This window comes from Cyprinodon tularosa, unplaced genomic scaffold (assembly GCF_016077235.1).
Source record: "Cyprinodon tularosa strain WSP-4 unplaced genomic scaffold, ASM1607723v1 ctg645, whole genome shotgun sequence".
Taxonomy (NCBI): Eukaryota; Metazoa; Chordata; class Actinopteri; order Cyprinodontiformes; family Cyprinodontidae; genus Cyprinodon; species Cyprinodon tularosa.
This window is the reverse complement of record NW_024039391.1, coordinates 589,184-610,153: the sequence shown is the minus strand read 5'-3', so window position 1 is coordinate 610,153 and position 20,970 is coordinate 589,184. Positions and strand designations below refer to the sequence as shown.

Below are 20,970 nucleotides of genomic sequence, written 5' to 3'. Positions count from 1 at the left end.
CTGGGATTACTACTAGTGCAGTAAGCATGCAGCCATGCGACCATACGCCAAAATCAGTCAGCAGCTCCTTACAGACTCTTTATGGTTTTAGTTGTTCGTATGAATCCACATGCTGCATGACGTTGGGACCTGGTCGTTTTAAACGACGCTGAAGCCTCAGCTGCAAACCTTAAAGGATGTCGGATTGTTTAGCAGGTACTGAACGGTTCTTTGGGTCGCCACAGAGCCAGCTGGGACTAGTTTCAGATGCATCATTTGGAGCCATAAAGCTTCCTGTGCTGGTTTAAAGGCTCCTGCAGGAACTTCCAGCAGGTCAGAGTAGAGTGGACTGACTGCCCGATGCTGACAAACTAAAACTATTTCCATCCACACTGAGGAAACTCAGTATTTCACTAAAAGGAAATAAAAGCTGATTAATCTGACAACCATTGTTCATGTTTCGTGCAGCGTAGCTCAGCAATGACTGTCCTTCCTGATCTCCTAAGAATGACATCTCATCTTTTATTAAATTAGTTTTTCTTCGGATGCAATACGCTTCCATACATTGTAAATAAAGAACTAAGAAAAATCTAAATCTGTTGACATTTGAGCAAAATACATTTAAAGTTGTAGGGAATTCATAAAAATAGTTACAATAGAAACGATAACTAGTAGATTTTCTAAGGATCAGATATAAAGGATGCTCTGTAGACCTGACAAAATCTTTGAATTCACATTTTTCACTAAATCTTGTTTCTCTGAAGGAGATAAAATATTAAAACATTCTTTTAATAAACTGAAAGAAAACCTCTGTCCTCTTGTCTGATGTCAGTTCTCTTGTCAGGCCCAAGCAGACCAAGTCAAAGGACGACCTGTTCGGCTTCGACGACACGGATTTCGATCAGGGGGAAAACAGCGGCGACAGCACAGACGGCAGGTCCAGCTACAAAATCCAATACTTTGGCTTCGATGACATGAGCGACAGTGACGGCGCGGACGGCGACTCTGAACCCCACATGAGGAGGAAGGTTATGCAGCCTGCCGTCTCCACGGTGACCCCAGCGCTTACGGCGAAGGAGGCGATGGGCGACGATGTTCCAGATCCGTTTGAGAGGCTGGAGAGCAGAGAGAGTCTGCAGGTCTGGGAGAAACCAGCCAGCAGGGAGAGCAAGAAGACCTCTGAGAGGCTGGACAGGAAGCCGCATCGAGGTAAACGCTCTCAGGTTCTCTCTCCACGTCCTGTTCTCCTGACGACTGAACACCGCGGGGTTAAACTGTTTGTTCTCCTGATGAACTCTGTTCAGCTGCACAGAGAAACTAGCCTCTTTTCCCCTGAATGCTTCAGGTTTAGTTTCTCCCAGGAAACGGGAATCTTCCCACTGGAACATCAGCGCTAGAGAAACCAGTAAATGTATCTGTGTAGAAATGTAAACATGGCGCGCCAGCAGAGGAATGCTTTGATCCAAACAGTGACGTCATCAGAGCCTCTGCTGAGCGTCCTGCTCAGGCGGAGCCTAGAAGCAGAGAGGGCTAATGGAGGTGATCTGGTTTCCTGCAGGTACGGTGGACTTCTCAGAAGACAGCCTTCGAGTGCTGGCGAGCGGTCCCAGGAGGCCGGCCATGGGCAAGCAGGCGGAGAAGAACCCCGACACGTTACGGAGAATCTTCAGTGCACACAAGAAGGTCAGACGCTGCGTCACATATGGGCTGAATACCTGCACAGGTGTCAGAAAAGACACTGCTGACAGAATGCAGATAATGTGGGACGGAAATAAAGGAGGAATTCCCTCTCTGTATTTAACCCCTCCCCTTAGGGAGCAGAGGGCTGCCATTGTGTGGCGCCTGGGGAGCAGTGTGGGGTTAGGCGTCTTGAACCGGGTACTTGCAACCTTCTCAGAGCGCAGAGCGCTGCTCTAACCACTAAGCCAGCGCTCCCAAAGGGACAGATGATGGTGGAAATGCTGGAAGAACCAGTCTGAAGCGCTTCACCACAGTCTGTTGAACTTTAAAGAGCAGAATTAGTTGCTAATGGCTGCTGAAGGGGGATGTTGTCATGAGACGTTGCTTCAGATATTTATCCTCCTGACCCTGAGTGGATTAGACTCATTCAAACCATTAATCATTCATATTTAATCATCTTTAAAATGGTGTAAAGTAAATAATTTTCTTGAACGTACTCACTGGTTTATATTTAAGCTTCTGAAATGTTTCCTTCATGCTGAAAATGAGACCCAGCTGTTTACTCGTCTCTGCTCAGCTGAGCAGCTTTTTAAAAGGACCCATTTCCATCTGATTAGAGCTCCGTTTGGGAAACATCTGACCTGCTGCATCTAGATGTGTGGATCTACCTGTAGGGGCGGGGCTTGGTACCAGAGGCTGCTTACTGCTTCCAAGCTATTCCCCCAGGATGGACAAGTCACGGCTTCAGAACCACTGACGTTCTGTCATACTCCTCCTGCAGTCTCTGCCACCCCCCACCCCCCCAGCGCTCCCTGTAGCTGTTGCCTCTGCAGCTTCAGTAGTGTGGTAGCGGATGGAGGGGATGCCTTTGGCCCCTTAAAGCAGGGCTAACTGGTGTAGTATGAAACAGCTTAAAGTCAGCTAAGTGGGAAAACTTCATCCAAAGCTAAAAGAGGAAAACAGCTGGAAGAAGGCTTCTCTGTGTGTTCAGACAGCAGCTGATCTAATGCTCTGTGTGGAGTATCAGCCACAGTAGGTGAAAGGGGTCTAGAATGGAATGAACAAGCTAACAACTGTTAGCGTCGTGTTCCTGAGCCTAACAGTTTGGTGATTGTTCTGCTCACTAATGCTCTGCTGATAAAGTGAAAGCAGAAATAAAGCGTAGCTGTGGCCCGTCTGACTGCGCTCATTCTTCTCTGCACAGAAAACAGTTTATATATAGCAGCCAAAATTATTAGTATGGCTGACAGAAACATTTTCTAGATCACACATGTTTTCTAAAAGCGGCTTCAACAAAATATTAAAAGTTAAATCTATTCAGTTTATTTCTATAGCTCCAATTCACATCATGTCATCTCAGGTCACTTTATAGAGACAATTCAACCAGATCATCCAGCCAAACAGGAACAGACCAGATGAAGCTACTATGAGAAAAAGCAGAGAGAGCAGAACGTTAGAGATTGAACTAACAGATTCTGCAGAGTGGGAGAATAGAGATAGAATGAAGCAGAATGATGAAAAAGGGGTCCCTATGTCCTCCAGCAGTCTAAGCCTATAGCAGCAGAACTATAGAGATAGATCAGGATAACCTGAGCCACTCTAACTAGAAGCTTCATCAAAAAGGAAAGTTTTAAGCCTAGCCTTAAAAGTAGACAGGGTGTCTGCCTCACGGACTAAAACTGGTAGTTGGTTCCACAGGAGAGGAGCCTGATAACTAAAAGATCTGCCTCCCATTCTACTTTTACAAATTCTAGGAACCACTAGTAAACCTGCAGATTGAGAGCGAAGTGCTCTGTTAGGAATAGGGATGGGGATCGAAACCCGGTTCCATCAAGGACCCGGTTCCACTTTTTTCAAAACCCGAAAATCAATAACGTTTGGGCTTATCGATACCACTATCGAGTCTTTTTGTTTTTTTCTCCCGGAGGTCCTGTAACATAATTGTGTGTCCGTCGAGTCGCGTCACAGCATTTAAATCTAATCAATCCAATCACTGCAGCATGTCCACCAATGCTTTGGAATGAAATTGTAAGCAAACAGATATTAAAAGTAAAACAAGTGAAGTCTGGCAGTTAACTTCGCTCGTGATTCGAGGATGGCTGAACGGACGAAAAGGTCTAAAGTTTGGCTTCATTTTACCAAGCTCAAAGATAAAGAAGAAGCAGAATGCAACTTATGTTGCAAAATCATCTCTTTTAAAGGGGGGAACACAACTTCAATGGCCAAGCACATTAGTATTGTGCATCAAATAAAGGCTAAATGCAGTACCTTCGACTGTCCTGCTGCTGCCGTCGCACCACATCCGGTCTGTCTTCATCATCCACTCAGAGTACCACTGGTAAGCGCACACAGACTTTGTAGCTTGTCCGGTCAGTTAAAAATAGTAATTGTGAAATCTGTGTTGTAATCGGAAGCATACAAGCTAGTTAGCTTGAAAAGTAAATAAAGTTTCAGACGTGCTGCGTGATGATGTGTTCAGATTGGCTCAGTAAAACGACAATTAGGTTATCATGATGCGTTCGAGTGTAACGTAAAGAAAACGGGAAATTGAGATTTTGGCGAGAAACATGAGTAATACAGTTGTATATTGCTCTAACTATTTTAGAATATATAATTAACTACTGATGCCAACATTTATTAAAAATTACATTTAATTTAAAATACAATTATTTATTTACTAAATAGTTTCCTAATCACTAAAAACGTGATGAAAAGTGACAGTAGACAATACATTAACCAACAATTGTGAAAATGTATATATTTTTTTAAACCAAAAGAAGACATTTCTTCAAATAATTTTTTCCCCACTTCTTTTCTGTCTGTTAAAAAAATATTGTTGCATCGTCTTTCCCCCAAATAACAGAAAAGTATCGATAGTGGTATCGATAAAGACTCGGATCAATAAGGAGTATCGATAAAGGTATCGATATCAATAAATATTAACAATCCCCATCCCTAGTTAGGAACATAAGGAACAGTTAGTAAATGTATTTCTATAGCACCTTCAATAGAGAGGGCAGGTCACAAAGTGGTTAACAGAAATGGTAGAACAAAGATGCAGATTAATTTATCATCCCAGTGGAAGAAAATACATAAAGTTAAGTAAAAAGAACTTTATTTTAACTTGAGTTTATGATCTAAACTTGGTTAGTTTTAGACAAACTTTGTCTTCTTATACACACAGAGTGCATAGAAAACAAAATGTCGATGCGTAGAGCTTATGAACAGATAATGAGCAGCTTAGCAGTGAAATGAACATTACCGTTTACAAAGTGCAGCAGTGATCAGAATGTAAACAAAGAGAAAATAAACCAGTGAAGTCATGTTGCAAAAGGCATTGATATGGAAAGGTTCAGTGCAGAATAAATAAATATGGTGCAAAAAGCTGTAGAACATTAAATTCTATTTAAAGGGATTCTAAAAATATTCAGCCATGTCGGCAGTGCAAACATTCTAAGTATGATGCAGATGCTTGGTGATGTTTCAACATTCCTCAGTGTGATGGCGGTGGGGAAGAAGCTGCTGCAGAACCTGCTGGTCCTGCATTGAATGCTGGGAAGCCTCTTCCCAGAGGGCAGCAGGTGGGGGGGTGAGGGGTCATTGATGATGTCACGGGACATGCAGCGCTGGGATGAAATGTCTTTAATGGAGGGAAGAGGAGTTACAGAGTGTATTTAAATGCTAAAACATTTATACTGAAGAGCAGCGAAAATCACATCTAGAATTTAATTTTTCTCAGTTTTTTTAAATTAGAAATGTCAGAGATGGAGCTGTAATCATGATACCATCAAACTGCTATTTTTGCTTAAATTAGTTGTTCTGTTAGAGTTCATGCCGGCCCTTGCCTCGTGCTAACTGTTAGCAGTTGGCAGAGCTGCTGCTCTTTGCTCCGTTCTGATGGCCCGTGGCTCCTCGCCTGACCGCTGGCCTCAGATCAGTTATCGATCAGCCTTCTTAGAGCTGATGCAGAGCAGAGAATCTGTTCATGTTGGATGCCTCTTCTTTATGCCACCACATAAAGCCAGACTGATCATCATGTTCAGCTAAACAGACTCTGCCGCTTGGTCTCAGCAGGTTCCTGTTAATGAGACCTACTGTCTTCAGATGCATCTGTAGATTATGGCTTTTATTGGACTGATGTTTGTTCACAAGCTTTTCTGCCCCATCAGGTCCTTCTACCGGTTCCAAATGAGTTTCTAAAATAGTTTTTCTTTGTAGAAATAATGGTAAACTGGTGAGTTCAGGATGACATGGAAAAAGGTAGAGAGTGTTATGAGTTGGTGAGCTAAAGCAGCTGCAGCTCTGGGTGTGACTGACGGTGAGATGACAGCATCTCAGAAGCCTCTGGCTAACGGGGAGAAGGTGTTTGTTTTTAGTAAGCAGATCACAGGAACATTTGAACTTTGACCTCAGGGAATGTCTCCAGTTCGCACTTAATCGCTGCCATCGGCTCTGTCACTACACGATCCGTCCCGGGGAGCGCGGTGCATCCCGGGGAGCGCGGTCCGTCCCCGGGGGAGCGCGGTGCGTCCCCGGGGGAGCGCGGTCCGTCCCCGGGGGAGCGCGGTGCGTCCCCGGGGGAGCGCGGTGCGTCCCCGGGGGAGCGCGGTCCGTCCCCGGGGAAGCGCGGTCCGTCCCCGGGGGAGCGCGGTCCGTCCCCGGTGGAGCGCGGTCCGTCCCCGGTGGAGCGCGGTGCGTCCCCGGGGGAGCGCGGTCCGTCCCCGGGGGAGCGCGGTCCGTCCCCGGGGGAGCGCGGTGCGTCCCCGGGGGAGCGCGGTCCGTCCCCGGTGGAGCGCGGTGCGTCCCCGGGGGAGCGCGGTGCGTCCCCGGGGGAGCGCGGTCCGTCCCCGGTGGAGCGCGGTCCGTCCCCGGGGGAGCGCGGTCCGTCCCCGGGGGAGCGCGGTGCGTCCCCGGGGGAGCGCGGTCCGTCCCCGGTGGAGCGCGGTCCGTCCCCGGTGGAGCGCGGTGCGTCCCCGGTGGAGCGCGGTGCGTCCCCGGGGGAGCGCGGTCCGTCCCCGGGGGAGCGCGGTCCGTCCCCGGGGGAGCGCGGTCCGTCCCCGGGGGAGCGCGGTCCGTCCCCGGGGGAGCGCGGTCCGTCCCCGGGGGAGCGCGGTCCGTCCCCGGTGGAGCGCGGTCCGTCCCCGGTGGAGCGCGGTGCGTCCCCGGTGGAGCGCGGTGCGTCCCCGGGGGAGCGCGGTCCGTCCCCGGGGGAGCGCGGTCCGTCCCTCCCGCGCATCCAGATATACATCTGAGTCGCCCTGGATTTTATTATTAAAAAGACATAAATGACGTTTTCCCCTCCCCAAAAATATTTAAAGTACTAAACTATAATGTGTTAAAGGTTAATAATGTATTTCCTGATAAAATAATTGCTTTTAAATCCTTTCTGTTTATCCTTCTGTTCTCGATCTGTACAGGAAATGGATGCTACGCTACTTCCAGGAGCTAACTTTATCAGCTTTGGATTTAAACATTTTTGAGTTTAATGTTTTCCTTTCATGTTAACATTATGCTATATAGTCCGTAATCTAAAGAAAGAAACAATTAAAATGCAGATAAACATTGTTTATTCAGATTTACTGCTCTCATGTCCCATGATGACATCAGAGAAAATTTAAAAAGCATCAACATTTTCTCAGAACAGTCAAACATTTTTACAGATGTGTATTAGCATTATTTGGAGAGCTAATGATAGAAATAAGTGATTTTAGAACCATCATTCCATTATTGATGGAGACTGGATGTTAATCTGTTCACTCACCGCAGGACAGGTCGTGCTTCCTGGACAGATCGGTTAGTGACAGGTTCTCCTCTCAGTCCTAACCCAAATAAAGCCCCGCCCACATTCCGCTGCTCAGCCAATCAGAGTAAGGTCCCTCCCCCGCTGCAGAGTGTGTGTTTACGGTGCTTTGCTTAGATTGATGGTGGTGTAGAAAGTTATTTTTTGAATAGAAACTCATCTCTGGTGTGAACTCCATCAGATGAGCTCTGGTCTTATTCCATCATCATTTCAAAAGAGCAACGTCACTCAGTTAATCAGAGCCAATATTCTTTTATCTTCTAAATGTTTAATGGTTAATTATTCCTCCGTGCACTGCCAATGAGATCTAGATCTCAGCCAGGCTTTAATCTGGTTCAATAAATTAAATGATGATTAAGAGACACGCTTGCAGCCAATGTTGCATACGACTGGTTTGACTCCTGAGCTACCAGGATGAACATCATCCAACTGGGGCGTCCAAATCCCAGCAGGTGAGGTGGGAGGGGGTCCGCTCTGTGGTCGCAGTGGTTCCCTTATTGGAGCTCTCCATGGTGCTGTTTCCTTCTGCTCTCCTTAAGAGCTTAGAGTCTGAGGTGAATAAAGGTTCTGACCTCCTGGGGGAGTCGGAGGTGATTAAGTGGGTTCGACCAGCAGCTGACCTCACCTGTGGTTTGCTGCTGAATGTTACAGACTTCTGATCAGTTCCAGCTGAATCCAGCGGCTCCAAATCTTTTCCCACACACTGATCTGCTGCATTTAAAGTGAAACCCAAAGAAGAATCTCTGAAGACCTTTGCTTATTTCTCTTATTTGCTGTTTCTGTGTTTTTAAAACGGGCGGTACAGTAGCAGCCATTCAAAATGGCCGACCCCGTCAAAATCTTGCTGAACGGCAGCAAAATCCCCTCTAACTTCCAGCCTCTGGCCTTCTCCTGGGCGTGCAGTTTTTCCTCTGACTCCACCCTTTCACTGAATTACAGGGTCTGACCAGGAGATGGCGCTGCTCTTTCCATCTTAATGTCCACAAATCATGACGGAACATTTTAAAAAGGAACTGTAGGAGACCAACCAAAGGCCCGACAAGGAAAGTGGGGAGATTGTGAATAGTTCCTACTGTATGACCGTGAGTCATACGACAGATGTAATGAAGAGAATTGCTCCTTCAGGTAAATGAATGACGGACGCCCGGTACCAGGCTCAGGACCTCGCAGCGATCTAACGGACCCAACATGCTGTCGGCTTATTGGGCTGGGATCAGTGTGAAACGTTTCCATAGTGACAGACAGACTTGTTGGTGGTAATGTGAAGCGAACTCTTTGGAAGCGGCGTCGGCGCGGTGCGGATGCATAGCGTGGACTTCAGGGTCACGAAGGGCGTTAATGTTGGCGATGTGACCCGCCTCGTCAGGGATCCTCTGGCAGCGAGCGCCGCATTCAGCAGACCAAGCGTGTGTCCGTTCCCCTCCCTGCCTTATCAGCAGCAGGTGGGGGTGGGACGGGGTCCTGGTCTGCCTGTGTCACTCAGATTACTGCAGCAGGCTTTAATTTGCTGTGTTGATGTTCCAAACTCTGCTCAGCTCATCCCTGATCTCCTCCTTTGTCTCTGCTTATTAACCCTGTGGAGAACCTTCTCCCTGCCAGCTCCGCCTCCTCTGCTTCCCTCTGTTGGTCTTTTGTTTCTCATCATGAATGCCTTGGCAGCCAGCGGCCGCAGCTTTGGCTCAGCGGGCCGGGTCCGGCCGGGGAGGCTGCTTGTTTTAAGTGTGTCCTGCTGTTTGATCAGGCTGGCAGAGTCCACTCTCACCAACCTCCTCTGCATCTGCTGGTTCCTCCTTCACCTCCCTCCCTCCCTGCATCTGCTGGTTCCTCCTTCACCTCCCTCCCTCCCTGCATCTGATGGTTCCTCCTTCACCTCCCTCCCTCCCTGCATCTGCTGGTTCCTCCTTCACCTCCACTCTGTGTGCTTCAGCTCCAGCCGTCTGCTTTCTGCCTTTTCTACTCCAACTTCAGGCTTTTTGACCTTCTGCTCTTTATTATTGCTGAAGCAAAGTTTGCCGGTCATTCTTCTGGCGTTACCACCAGGCTTTTAGCTAGGAATATTTCATAGGCCGTTTCTCAATCTGTGTTCCTGTGAATTCTCTTGTCCTCGTGAAACATCATCATCCTCAGCCCCAGTACTGTTCCAATTCATAAGAACAGCAGACAGAGAACAGGCAAAGTCCCCGGATGCTGTACTGGCCCCTCCCTCTTTACCCAGCATGCATCAGAGCAGACTGGTCCATCCTCCAGACTGACAGCTTTCCCAGCATGCACTGCAGCAGCAGCAGCTTCCAGGTTAGCGCTCACAGAGCTCAGAGGATTAAAAGTTCTCTTTCTGTTGCCGTAGTTCAATAAAAGTGCGTTTTAAGATCATTAGAGGCGAGAATATTATACTTTAAGCTTCACTATATGGAACATTTACTGATTTAAGGCATAATTTAAGAAAACAACCAACAATCAAACCTGATGGAGGTTAGATTGTTTTATTTGGTAAAATCTGACTGTGTTCATTATTATTCCTCCACTAAATGAAAAAAGTCATAATTTATTATAATCTAGAGACTATTAATAACAGGAGGGGAAAACCAGCTCCAGACCAGCTTTGAATGTGGTGATGTCATCAGTACGCTGCTGTTCTAGTTGACCCACATTTATTCTGCGGGTCCAGTTCTCCCCGAGTCCAGACTCTACTGGGTTCTAGTCAGGAACCCAGACTTGGTGAGGACACGGGTCCGTACTCGTGTTCTTGTTAATTGAGAAACGGCCATAGGGTGTACAGTTTTGTTTTTTTCTCCACACTGCAGCATAGTAGGGGGGTCCGGGGCTTTCCTCCCCCCAAAATGCTGAAATTTAGATTCTCTGAAACAATATTTTATTGATCTCTAGGAAATGAAGACTCCAATTTTCTTGAAGAATCATGAAAAAAAAAAATCGCAGCATCTGTTTGACATTTGGATTTAGTACTGATATCCCCACCAGTTATCATCTAAACTATCTCTTGGTTTCCTCCCATTCAATCCACCAAATTGCCCCAAAGAACAACAAACCTTCCTCCTCTAAGCTAAACATGTGTGTCTGAAATACATTGACGTTAAGTCACTGAGTGTAAACAACCCAAAGTTTGCTGTCAGGGAAAGATTTCTAAATAATTCAGCGAGCTGGTCCTCTGTTAGAGGCGCTCTCATGTTCCTGATAAAAGCCACAATAATACGTAGCAAAGATGGTTTCTCGCTTCAGGAGTCCAACATTTAGGGCTGACAGTCTGAATAAATCGTGTTTCTGCTCAGAGCGGCTGCTTCTACATCAGGAAAACATGACGCAGCTTCTTTATCCTGACCATCTCCTGTTTCAGTCTCCCACCAAAGCCGTGTACAACGCCAGACACTGGACCATGGAGAGCGAGGAGGAGCCGCCGCCGCCTTTCTTCTCTCGTTCACATTCCAACCCGGTAAGAACACGCCGCGCTGTCTGCCTGGACCTCAGGCTCCAAGAAAGTCCTTCAGAATATCCTTCATCCCTGCAGGCGACCGTGGCAACTGGGAGCTCCACCAAGGAGCCCGCCGAGGCCCAGAGGGACGACGGGGTCTTCAAGGCTCCGCCCCCTCCTCCAAAGGTCACCAAGTGTGTCACTGTTCCCACAGACCCGTACCAGGACACGGTCACAGCACTAAAGTGTCATAAAGAACACAAAGAGGTTTGTTTGCTCAGAGATCCTCCTGATTGGCTGCAGAATGCGGCGTTCTGTGAATCTTTGATCAGCTGTTGTCAACGTCTTCCTCCTGATTGGACGTTTCTCCTGATTGGACGTTTCTCCTGCGTCTCTGTCTGCAGCTTTACACGGTGGTCCAGCATGTGAAGCACTTCAACGATGTGGTGGAGTTTGGAGAGAACCAGGAGTTCACCGACGACTTTGAGTACCTGGCCACCGGTCTGAAGAGCGGGCAGCCCCTCAACACCCGCTGCCTCAGGTAGGACAGCCCCCCGCCCCCCTCTGGGAGCCCTCTGGGTGTCTCCTGGTGACCATGCTTGTGCTTGCTGTCCTCAGTGTGATCAGCCTGGCCACTCGCTGCGCCATGCCCAGCTTCAGGATGCACCTCCGAGCCAGAGGGAAGGTAGCTCAGGTCTTCAAGACACTGAATGACGCTCCTCAGCTCCCGGTAACCCCCCACCCCCACCCCACCTGCCAGCAAGGCCCGGTCTGATCCTGGGATTTAACCGCCGCTCCCTCTCTCTGCAGAACCTGGCTCTCTGCACGGCGGCGCTGATGTACATCCTGAGCAGAGACCGGCTGAACATGGACCTGGACCGATCCTGTTTGGACCTGATGATCCGGCTCCTGGAGCTGGACCAGGATCACGGCGCCGGGACGGAGCCGGACTCCAGCATCCAGTTTAGTGCCAAAGAGCTAGCAAAGATCAAGGAGAAGATCCGGAAGCTGTGCGACACGGTGCACAACAAGCACCTGGACCTGCAGAACATCACGGTACCTGCAGCTCTGAGCGACCTGCTGCACTCGGGGATTTTAATCTGAGATTACGTCACATTTAGGTCAAACCGCTGCAGTTCCTGCGCGGAGGTTAATGAAGCCATACGTGAAACTAGATGAACAGACTTTGTTTTTATTTTGACATAAATGTGATGCAATAATCTCAGATTTGTAATCCTCAGGTTGAAACATGTTGGATTATTCTTCATTCTCAGTAATCCAGGGTGTTGTTAGCATCTCATGACGTCTTCTCTGTCCCTCCAGACGGGACATTTGGCCATGGAGACGCTGCTGTCCCTGACCTCGAAGCGAGCAGGGGACTGGTTCAAAGAGGAGCTGCGGCTGCTGGGAGGACTGGACCACATCGTGGATAAAGGTGTTAATCTCAGGGTGACGGCGAGGAAACGCGCCGACGCTCATGGTTTCTGGTTTCTAACCAACTGTTCCTCTCCTCAGTGAAAGAGTGCGTGAAGAACCTGGACCAGGAGGAGAAGCTGGTGTCGTCGCTGTGGGGAGCAGAGCGCTGTCTGCGGGTGCTGGAGAGCGTAAGAGCATCCAGTGTTTCGGGGCGGGGGGCGGGGTCTGTCTACCTGTCTGCCTGCATAGAGATAACTTCCTGTTTGGTTTCAGGTGACGGTCCACAACCCAGAGAACCAGAGCTACCTGATTGCCTACAAGGACTCGTCGCTCATCGTCTCCTCTGCAAAGTGAGCAAACCTTTAAACATTTTTATTGTTTCTCTAATGGATCTGCTGAATCCTGGTCGTCGTCACGCTGTGATGAGACCTTTAGAACACCTGGGATCAGATCCATCCCCATGATTTCCTGCAGGCGCCGCCTGCCTCACCCTGACCCGTGATCTGTCTGCGTCACTACTAAGGCACGTCACTATGAGTTTTGTTCCTCCACTTCCTGGTTGTGACCTCCTGTCAGTCACAGCGGCGACCTTTGACCTCTGACCTCAGCAGCAGCAGACGATGACGTCGCTCGTTAAGTCGTTGCCTGGTCGGTTTGTTCTTGTTTCTGCCTCATGCTGAACTACAGCAGCACAGCTTTTGTTGTCTGAGCGCGTTACAGGACGCAAGAAGTGAATCTGAAAGGTGTGGCTGGCATCTGAATGCAGGACAGTGAGTCTAAACATGCAGCCAGAGCTACGATGGAGTGAGTGACAGCAGAGCATTCAATGGTGGTAAATGGCCTACAGTCCTTTACAGAGCAAAGCCATCAGTAATAAAAATAATCATGGCCTCCATTAAAATAAAGGTTAAACAGCATCTTTCTTAGTCAACAAGCTGATATTTAAATTAATATTTAAATGCATATTTATTTATTCTATTAAAGAAGGATTGGTTCTGTTTGACCAACCTGCAGCTGGTAGCTGCCACCAGGGGGCAGCAATGCCCAGAGCTGGGACGGCTGCAGAAGAAGAGCAGCAGCAGCTCTGCAGTGGTTTCTGGGCGGAGCCTAAACAGCTAGTTTACCTCCTGGATCCTCTGGCCCCTTGCTGACCTGAGGGGGGGGACAAAGAGCTGCTGTCTGTGAGGCTTCAGCTGCTGCTTTAACTCGATTAGCTGCAGAAGGACCCATGGCTGCTCCGCCACACATTCTCCTCCCCACTAACATGATGAGGAACTCACTGGGTCCACGTTCTGCCCGGGGGTTCCCGGTTCTCTCTGACCTTCAGGGTGATGATGTAAACCATCCTTCTGTCACACTGAAGGTTCCTGCTGTTTTATTGAGGTGTGAACATGTGAAACATGACTCAGCATTTCTGCTCAGCCCCTCCACTCCGTTTCCCCTTAATGAAATCCGGTCTAAATCTGGAACCAAAATGAGACTCTAAACCATGGAGCTGACCATGAGGGAAACCAGACCTTCTGTCTGAGCGCGGGGGCCACAGCAGGTCATGGTCCCCCCCCCCCCGACTGAAGGAGCTGAAGCATCTGGAGGAGGACCCTCCCTCCTCTGGGAACAGCAGGGTTCATCTCCTGCAGATGTTCCACACGGCTCTGTTCATTCACTGACATTTCATCTAATTGGATTATTTCCATCAGCGCTCTGACCCCCCCCCCCCCCCCCCCCCCCCCCCCCTCGCTGAATGAGTCCAGTTTATAAGCTGGAGGTGATCCAGTTGATGTCACCTGCCAGACTGGGAGGTCGTAGTGCCGCTGAGGGAGGATGTCACACCAGGTGACCCTCTGTTTGTTCTCAGGGCTCTGAGGAGGTGTGAGCAGATGATCCAGAGGTACAGCCGGCAGAGCAGCTCAGATGGAGCGCCGTTGGGGAAGGCGGTGGAGGACTGCATGAGGGCCATCATCGGAGTCCTGCTCAACCTGACGCACGATAACGGTGAGGCGGCAGGCCGCGGCAGCTTCCTGTCAGCGGCTCTGGCCTTTCTTCTCATGTGTGCTGTGGCTCTGCAGAGTGGGGCAGCACCAAGGCGGGCGAGCAGGACGCTCTGATAGAGACGGCGCTCAACTGCGTCCTCAAAGTCCCCCAGTTCCTTCTGCAGGAGCAGAGATTCGACATCAGAGTTCTGGTTGGTATGGCGTCTCTGAACAATCTGACAGGGTGGAGCTGCTGGGCTGATGCTGGAGCTTTGTCTGTGGATCATCCAGGGTCTGGGTCTGCTCATCAACCTGGTGGAGTACAGCGCCAGGAACAGGTACTTCCTGATTGAGATGGAGATGGAGGGGGGCCAGGGGCCCTGTGACTCCACCGTCCTGCTTGGCGAGCAGCATCAGGACCTTGGCAGCAGCGGCGGTCCACTCAGCGCCATCGCTGCTCTGGTGCAGGTACGGTTCCCTCCTGAGACGGCTCAGATTAAACCTCAGGGAGGCGCTCTGATCCAACTCCTCCCGTCTCCTCAGCTCTTCCTGCAGCGTGAGCGAGCCGCCGTGCTGGCCGAGGCGCAGACCGATGACCTCATCAAAGAAGCCCCGAAGCCCGCGCTCGACCAGAGCGGGGAGTGGCAGGAGACCGGAGGAGAGATCCAGTGGGTCGCCAACGACAACGCCTCTGAGAAACAGGACGAAGGCAAGAAGAAGGACGAGGAGGAGGATGAGCCGCTGGATCTGAACAAAGGTAGATCAGAGGTCCGGATTCTATCGGCGAACCGAACGGAACCGAACTGAAGAATGTCCTGTTTGTTCCTTGTAGCTCTGCAGCACGCGGGGAAGCACATGGAGGACAGCATCGTGGCGTCCTACACCGCCCTGCTGCTGGGCTGCCTGTGCCAGGGGAGCCCGGTGAGTATCAGGACCAGGAGGTCTGAAGCCTCAAACATCTGCAGAAATCACCTGGTTTCCGTCTCCATGACGACCGTCTCTGTTTACCAGATGAATGTGACGACCGTCAGGGAAAACCTGCCGAAAGGAGATTTCTCCATCATGACAGAGATGCTGAAGAAGTTCCTGAACTTCATGAACCTCACAGTGAGTCACGCCTTCTTTCTCTGGGGAGACCTTCCTCCTGCAGAGCCAGAGGTCAGGGGTCAGAGGTCAGGCTGCTGTTAGCTGCTAGCATCACAGAGAGCCTCTGCTAACATTTCCTCAGCTACAACTTCAACTGAGTTCAAGTTTAGTCTCAGACCGTTCAGCTCCCTGCAGTGATGATGCAGATGACTGACTGATTCACTGACTGATTCACTGACTGATTCACTGACTGATTCACTGACTGATTCACTGACTGACTGATTCACTGACTGACTGATTCACTGACGGACTGATTCACTGACTGATTCACTGACTGACTGATTCACTGACTGATTCACTGACTGATTCACTGACTGATTCACTGACTGATTCACTGACTGATTCACTGACTGATTCACTGACGGACTGATTCACTGACGGACTGATTCACTGACTGACTGATTCACTGACTGACTGATTCACTGACTGACTGATTCACTGACTGATTCACTGATTCACTGACTGATTCACTGACTGATTCACTGACTGATTCACTGATTCACTGACTGATTCACTGACTGATTCACTGACTGATTCACTGACTGATTCACTGACTGACTGATTCACTGACTGACTGATTCACTGACTGACTGATTCACTGACTGATTCACTGACTGACTCACTGACTGACTGATTCACTGACTGATTCACTGACTGATTCACTGACTGACTGATTCACTGACTGATTCACTGACTGATTCACTGACTGATTCACTGACTGACTGACTGACTCACTGATTGACTGACTGATTCACTGACTGATTCACTGACTGACTGACTGATTCACTGACTGACTGACTGATTCACTGACTGACTGATTCACTGACTGATTCACTGACTGATTCACTGACTGACTGACTGACTCACTGATTGACTGACTGATTCACTGACTGACTCACTGATTGACTGACTGATTCACTGACTGATTCACTGACTGACTCACTGACTGACTGACTGATTCACTGACTGACTGACTCACTGACTCACTGACTGACTGACTGATTCACTGACTGACTGATTGACTGACTGACTGACTGATTCACTGACTGACTGATTCACTGACTGATTCACTGACTGATTCACTGACTGACTGACTGATTCACTGATTGATTCACTGACTGACTGATTCACTGACTGACTGACTGATTCACTGACTGACTGACTGATTCACTGATTGATTCACTGACTGACTGATTCACTGACTGATTGACTGATTCACTGACTGACTGACTGATTCACTGACTGACTGACTGATTCACTGATTGATTCACTGACTGACTGATTCACTGATTGATTCACTGACGGACTGATTCACTGACTGACTGATTCACTGACTGACTGATTCACTGACTGATTCACTGACTGATTCACTGACTGATTCACTGACTGATTCACTGACTGACTGATTCACTGACTGACTGATTCACTGACTGACTGATTCACTGACTGACTGATTCACTGACTGATTCACTGACTGACTGATTCACTGACTGACTGATTCACTGACTGATTCACTGACTGATTCACTGACTGACTGATTCACTGACTGACTGATTCACTGACTGACTGATTCACTGACTGACTGATTCACTGATTCACTGACTGACTGACTGATTCACTGATTCACTGACTGACTGATTCACTGACTGATTCACTGACTGACTGATTCACTGACTGACTGATTCACTGACTGACTGATTCACTGACTGATTCACTGATTCACTGACTGACTGATTCACTGACTGATTCACTGATTCACTGACTGATTCACTGACTGATTCACTGACTGATTCACTGACTGATTCACTGACTGATTCACTGACTGATTCACTGACTGACTGATTCACTGACTGACTGATTCACTGACTGACTGATTCACTGACTGATTCACTGACTGACTGATTCACTGACTGACTGATTCACTGACTGACTGATTCACTGACTGACTGATTCACTGACTGACTGATTCACTGACTGACTGATTCACTGACTGATTCACTGACTCACTGACTGATTCACTGACTGACTGATTCACTGACTGATTCACTGACTGACTGATTCACTGACTGATTCACTGACTGACTGATTCACTGACTGATTCACTGATTCACTGACTGACTGATTCACTGACTGATTCACTGATTCACTGATTCACTGACTGATTCACTGACTGATTCACTGATTCACTGATTCACTGACTGATTCACTGACTGATTCACTGACTGACTCACTGACTGACTGATTCACTGACTGATTCACTGACTGACTCACTGACTGACTGATTCACTGACTGATTCACTGACTGATTCACTGACTGATTCACTGACTGACTGACTGACTCACTGATTGACTGACTGATTCACTGACTGATTCACTGACTGACTGACTGATTCACTGACTGACTGACTGATTCACTGACTGACTGATTCACTGACTGATTCACTGACTGATTCACTGACTGACTGACTGACTCACTGATTGACTGACTGATTCACTGACTGACTCACTGATTGACTGACTGATTCACTGACTGATTCACTGACTGACTCACTGACTGACTGACTGATTCACTGACTGACTGACTCACTGACTCACTGACTGACTGACTGATTCACTGACTGACTGATTGACTGACTGACTGACTGATTCACTGACTGACTGATTCACTGACTGATTCACTGACTGATTCACTGACTGACTGACTGATTCACTGATTGATTCACTGACTGACTGATTCACTGACTGACTGACTGATTCACTGACTGACTGACTGATTCACTGATTGATTCACTGACTGACTGATTCACTGACTGATTGACTGATTCACTGACTGACTGACTGATTCACTGATTGATTCACTGACTGACTGATTCACTGATTGATTCACTGACTGACTGATTCACTGACTGATTGACTGATTCACTGACTGACTGATTCATTCACTGATATTGAAGCATCCATCCTGTAAATGAACCTCTGTTCTGTCCGCAGTGTGACGTCGGCACCGCGGGACAGAAGTCTATTTCCCGGATCATCGACTACCTGGAGCACTGCTAGAGCCTGCTGCACACACTGGGACAGGCTCCGCCTCCTCCAGTTATAGGCCCCTCCCACCGCTCCCCCTGAGCCCCCTCCACCTCTGCACCAGTTTGTTCCCCAGGATGTCTGTTCTCTGACTGGTTTCTGCCTGGGATGGAAGTTCTGTGAAGGTTCCAGTCTGACCTGAGTGTCTGCTGCCCCCGCCCCCGCCCCCCCCGGGTCCCCAAAGCTTCAAACATCCAGAGATGATGCTCCTCTCCTCCTCCTCCTCTGGGTTCTGTGGTGGAGATGCTGAGGAACCAGAGGTGCTGAAAGCGCAGAAGCTGATCAGAACCAAAGACTGATTGGAGGAAACGTTCCTGTGGGCGGAGCTACTTTCCTCCGTCTGGAAAGCCAATCAGACCACAGGTCCTTCATCTACTTCCTGTCCTCATGCGCCTCCTCTTCTCCAGGCTGCAGCTCCTGCTCACCTTTGGCCCCAGATGGCCAGAAAGATCTTTAGCTCCTAGAATATCTGCTCTCACTTAATGTCATCTGGACGCCTTCTACCTGTCAATCATGTCTAGTTATGAGCTGAGCTTCATCTAACAGGAAGTGACAGGAAGAACGCACCGTGACCCAAACGGCGCTCTAAACCTGAAGGAAAATGAGAACCATTAACCTGCTTTATAGAAGAGAAGGTCTCTAGATGTGACTCTGGTTTCTCTAGCTCTAGGTATGAGGGAGGTTAAAGGAGCAACAGTGAAACGTTCACCTCCCAGCAACGCTGAACCTGATTGGCTCCTCAGATCCTGATTGTTCATGTTTGGAGGGGAGCTCAGCGGAGGAGGGGCCGACCAGCAGCAGAGCCTCCTGCTGCATCTGAGCGACTCGTTCTAGAAAACCTTTTCTCTTCTGTTGGACTTTGTTACATCAAAGGTTTTTTTTTAATGTTTCTAAATCAGTTCAAAGCATCAAACACATTTCAGTCACACTCCTGTTCTCAGAAGTTTACAGAGCTTTATTCCTGGACGTCTGCAGAGTGAATGGAACAGCTTTCTGTACATAGATCCTGTACATAGATTCAATGGGGGTGGGGTGGGGGGGTAAATTTAATTTTAGATGCTAGACTTTTCTGGATCGGACTCTATTTTTCTTTTTCTAAAGCTTTTTTCTCCCGGTTGTTTTGGACGGATGGACAGACAGCTTCTGCAGGAAACTTGATCTTTGTACCAATTTGCAGATTTGTGTTTTTGGTTACATGTAAATAATTTTAAGATAATAAAAATTGCTACTTTCAGTAACTAATGGAATGTTTTTATTCATTTCTGATGAGATGAAAAACTTCCTCACCGAATGAACATAAAGAGCCGCTTTCAAACAGGAACCATTTATTTACAATCATCAAGCTGTGCGGGTCTGGGCCCTCCGGGGCCCCCGGGGGCCCTCAGTCCAGGTTATCTGCTCCTCTCTGCGCTCCGGGCCTCCCCGTCAGGTCCCGGCTCTGCGGCTCCGTCCTGCAGCAGCTCGCTCAGGGTGCTGATGTAGATCTGCGCCATCTGCAGCGTCTCAGACTTGGACAGTTTCTTCTGGCTCTGCAGGTTCGGGATGACGCTCCGCAGCCGGTCGAAGGCCACGTTCAGTCCCAGCATCCTCCTCCTCTCCCGGGCGTTGGCGGCCAGGCGCCGCCGCCGCTGCGCGCGCTCCAGGGCGCACCTGTCCGGCTGCAGGTGGCGCAGCGCGCTCCCGCCGGGGCCCAACCGAAGCTCCACGAGGGCGCGCGGAGCCTCGTAGAAGTCGCGGGCGTCTCTGGCGCGCGCAGCGTCGGGTTGCTCCTGCAGAAGGACGTGGATGTTCCCACTGAGGTCCGCGGGGGCCGCGGGGCCGAGTCCGGCTCCTGGGCTTCCTGGGTTCAAGGGCGCAAACAGGCCTTTCCTCATCGCTCCTCCTGCGGGTCAGAAGCAGGCGGCGCTGCGCTGGAAGTTCAGACCTCCCCGCACTGGGACGGGCATTTATGGGCCGGGGGGACGCGCCTTGCGTGGTCCGTGGGCGTGGAGAAGGTCGTGTGCTGCCTAATGAACGGAGCCAGAGTCACAGCAGGAGGTCCATCAACCAAGTTCATCAAAAAGGGATTAGAAGCGAGTCATCGCTTCGCTGAGGAGGAGAGATGCTGCAGGAGGACCCGGCAGGAGCTGCAGGAGGACCCGGCAGGAGCTGCAGGAGGACCCGGCAGGAGCTGCAGGAGGACCCGGCAGGAGCTGCAGGAGGACCCGGCAGGAGCTGCAGGAGGAACCGGCAGGAGCTGCAGGAGGAACCGGCAGGAGCTGCAGGAGGAACCGGCAGGAGCTGCTGCATCATCAGATGATTGATTCAATGGATTATTGGAATGTTAACATTTAGAAATAAAACTTTGGATCAATTAAAAAAAACAAAAATAGATTGCAAATAGAAAACTAGAGATAAAAGCACGTGGATAAAATGGTTGGATTTAATAAAGGAAAAAATTAAATGAAAATGAACAAATTCAATCTTTTCTT

The 20,970-nt window shown here is 49.1% G+C and overlaps 2 protein-coding genes across 4 annotated transcripts in view; one reads left to right on the top strand and one right to left on the bottom strand.

Annotated features, from left to right (window-relative positions):
• Nucleotides 1–18,714, top strand: part of LOC119799046 (wings apart-like protein homolog) — a 35,247-nt gene extending 16,533 nt beyond the window's left edge. Inside the window, exons 4-20 of one of the 3 annotated variants that reach the window (XM_038308728.1) lie at nucleotides 812–1,188; nucleotides 1,538–1,662; nucleotides 10,809–10,904; nucleotides 10,980–11,150; nucleotides 11,288–11,424; nucleotides 11,502–11,613; nucleotides 11,694–11,939; nucleotides 12,207–12,318; nucleotides 12,399–12,487; nucleotides 12,573–12,649; nucleotides 14,155–14,291; nucleotides 14,366–14,481; nucleotides 14,561–14,737; nucleotides 14,813–15,026; nucleotides 15,102–15,190; nucleotides 15,281–15,376; nucleotides 18,407–18,713. In XM_038308728.1, the coding sequence (XP_038164656.1) occupies nucleotides 812–1,188; nucleotides 1,538–1,662; nucleotides 10,809–10,904; nucleotides 10,980–11,150; nucleotides 11,288–11,424; nucleotides 11,502–11,613; nucleotides 11,694–11,939; nucleotides 12,207–12,318; nucleotides 12,399–12,487; nucleotides 12,573–12,649; nucleotides 14,155–14,291; nucleotides 14,366–14,481; nucleotides 14,561–14,737; nucleotides 14,813–15,026; nucleotides 15,102–15,190; nucleotides 15,281–15,376; nucleotides 18,407–18,472 (2,437 nt within the window). In that variant the 3' untranslated portion in view covers nucleotides 18,473–18,713. Of the gene's footprint in view, nucleotides 1–811; nucleotides 1,189–1,537; nucleotides 1,663–10,808; nucleotides 10,905–10,979; nucleotides 11,151–11,287; nucleotides 11,425–11,501; nucleotides 11,614–11,693; nucleotides 11,940–12,206; nucleotides 12,319–12,398; nucleotides 12,488–12,572; nucleotides 12,650–14,154; nucleotides 14,292–14,365; nucleotides 14,482–14,560; nucleotides 15,027–15,101; nucleotides 15,191–15,280; nucleotides 15,377–18,406 lie in introns of all 3 variants that reach the window. The other 2 variants (XM_038308727.1, XM_038308726.1) reach the window with 2 other exon arrangements.
• Nucleotides 18,715–19,807: 1,093 nt separating this feature from the next.
• Nucleotides 19,808–20,465, bottom strand: atoh1c (atonal bHLH transcription factor 1c). Its single transcript, XM_038308733.1, has one exon. It carries the CDS (start codon nucleotides 20,371–20,373, stop codon nucleotides 19,891–19,893), a length of 483 nt encoding a protein of 160 aa, XP_038164661.1. The 5' UTR covers nucleotides 20,374–20,465; the 3' UTR covers nucleotides 19,808–19,890.
• Between the last annotated feature and the right edge of the window lie 505 nt (nucleotides 20,466–20,970).

Bases quoted from the DNA above. Each gene is read 5' to 3' on its own strand.
- atoh1c (XM_038308733.1), bottom strand. From the start codon at position 20,373: ATGAGGAAAGGCCTGTTTGCGCCCTTGAACCCAGGAAGCCCAGGAGCC.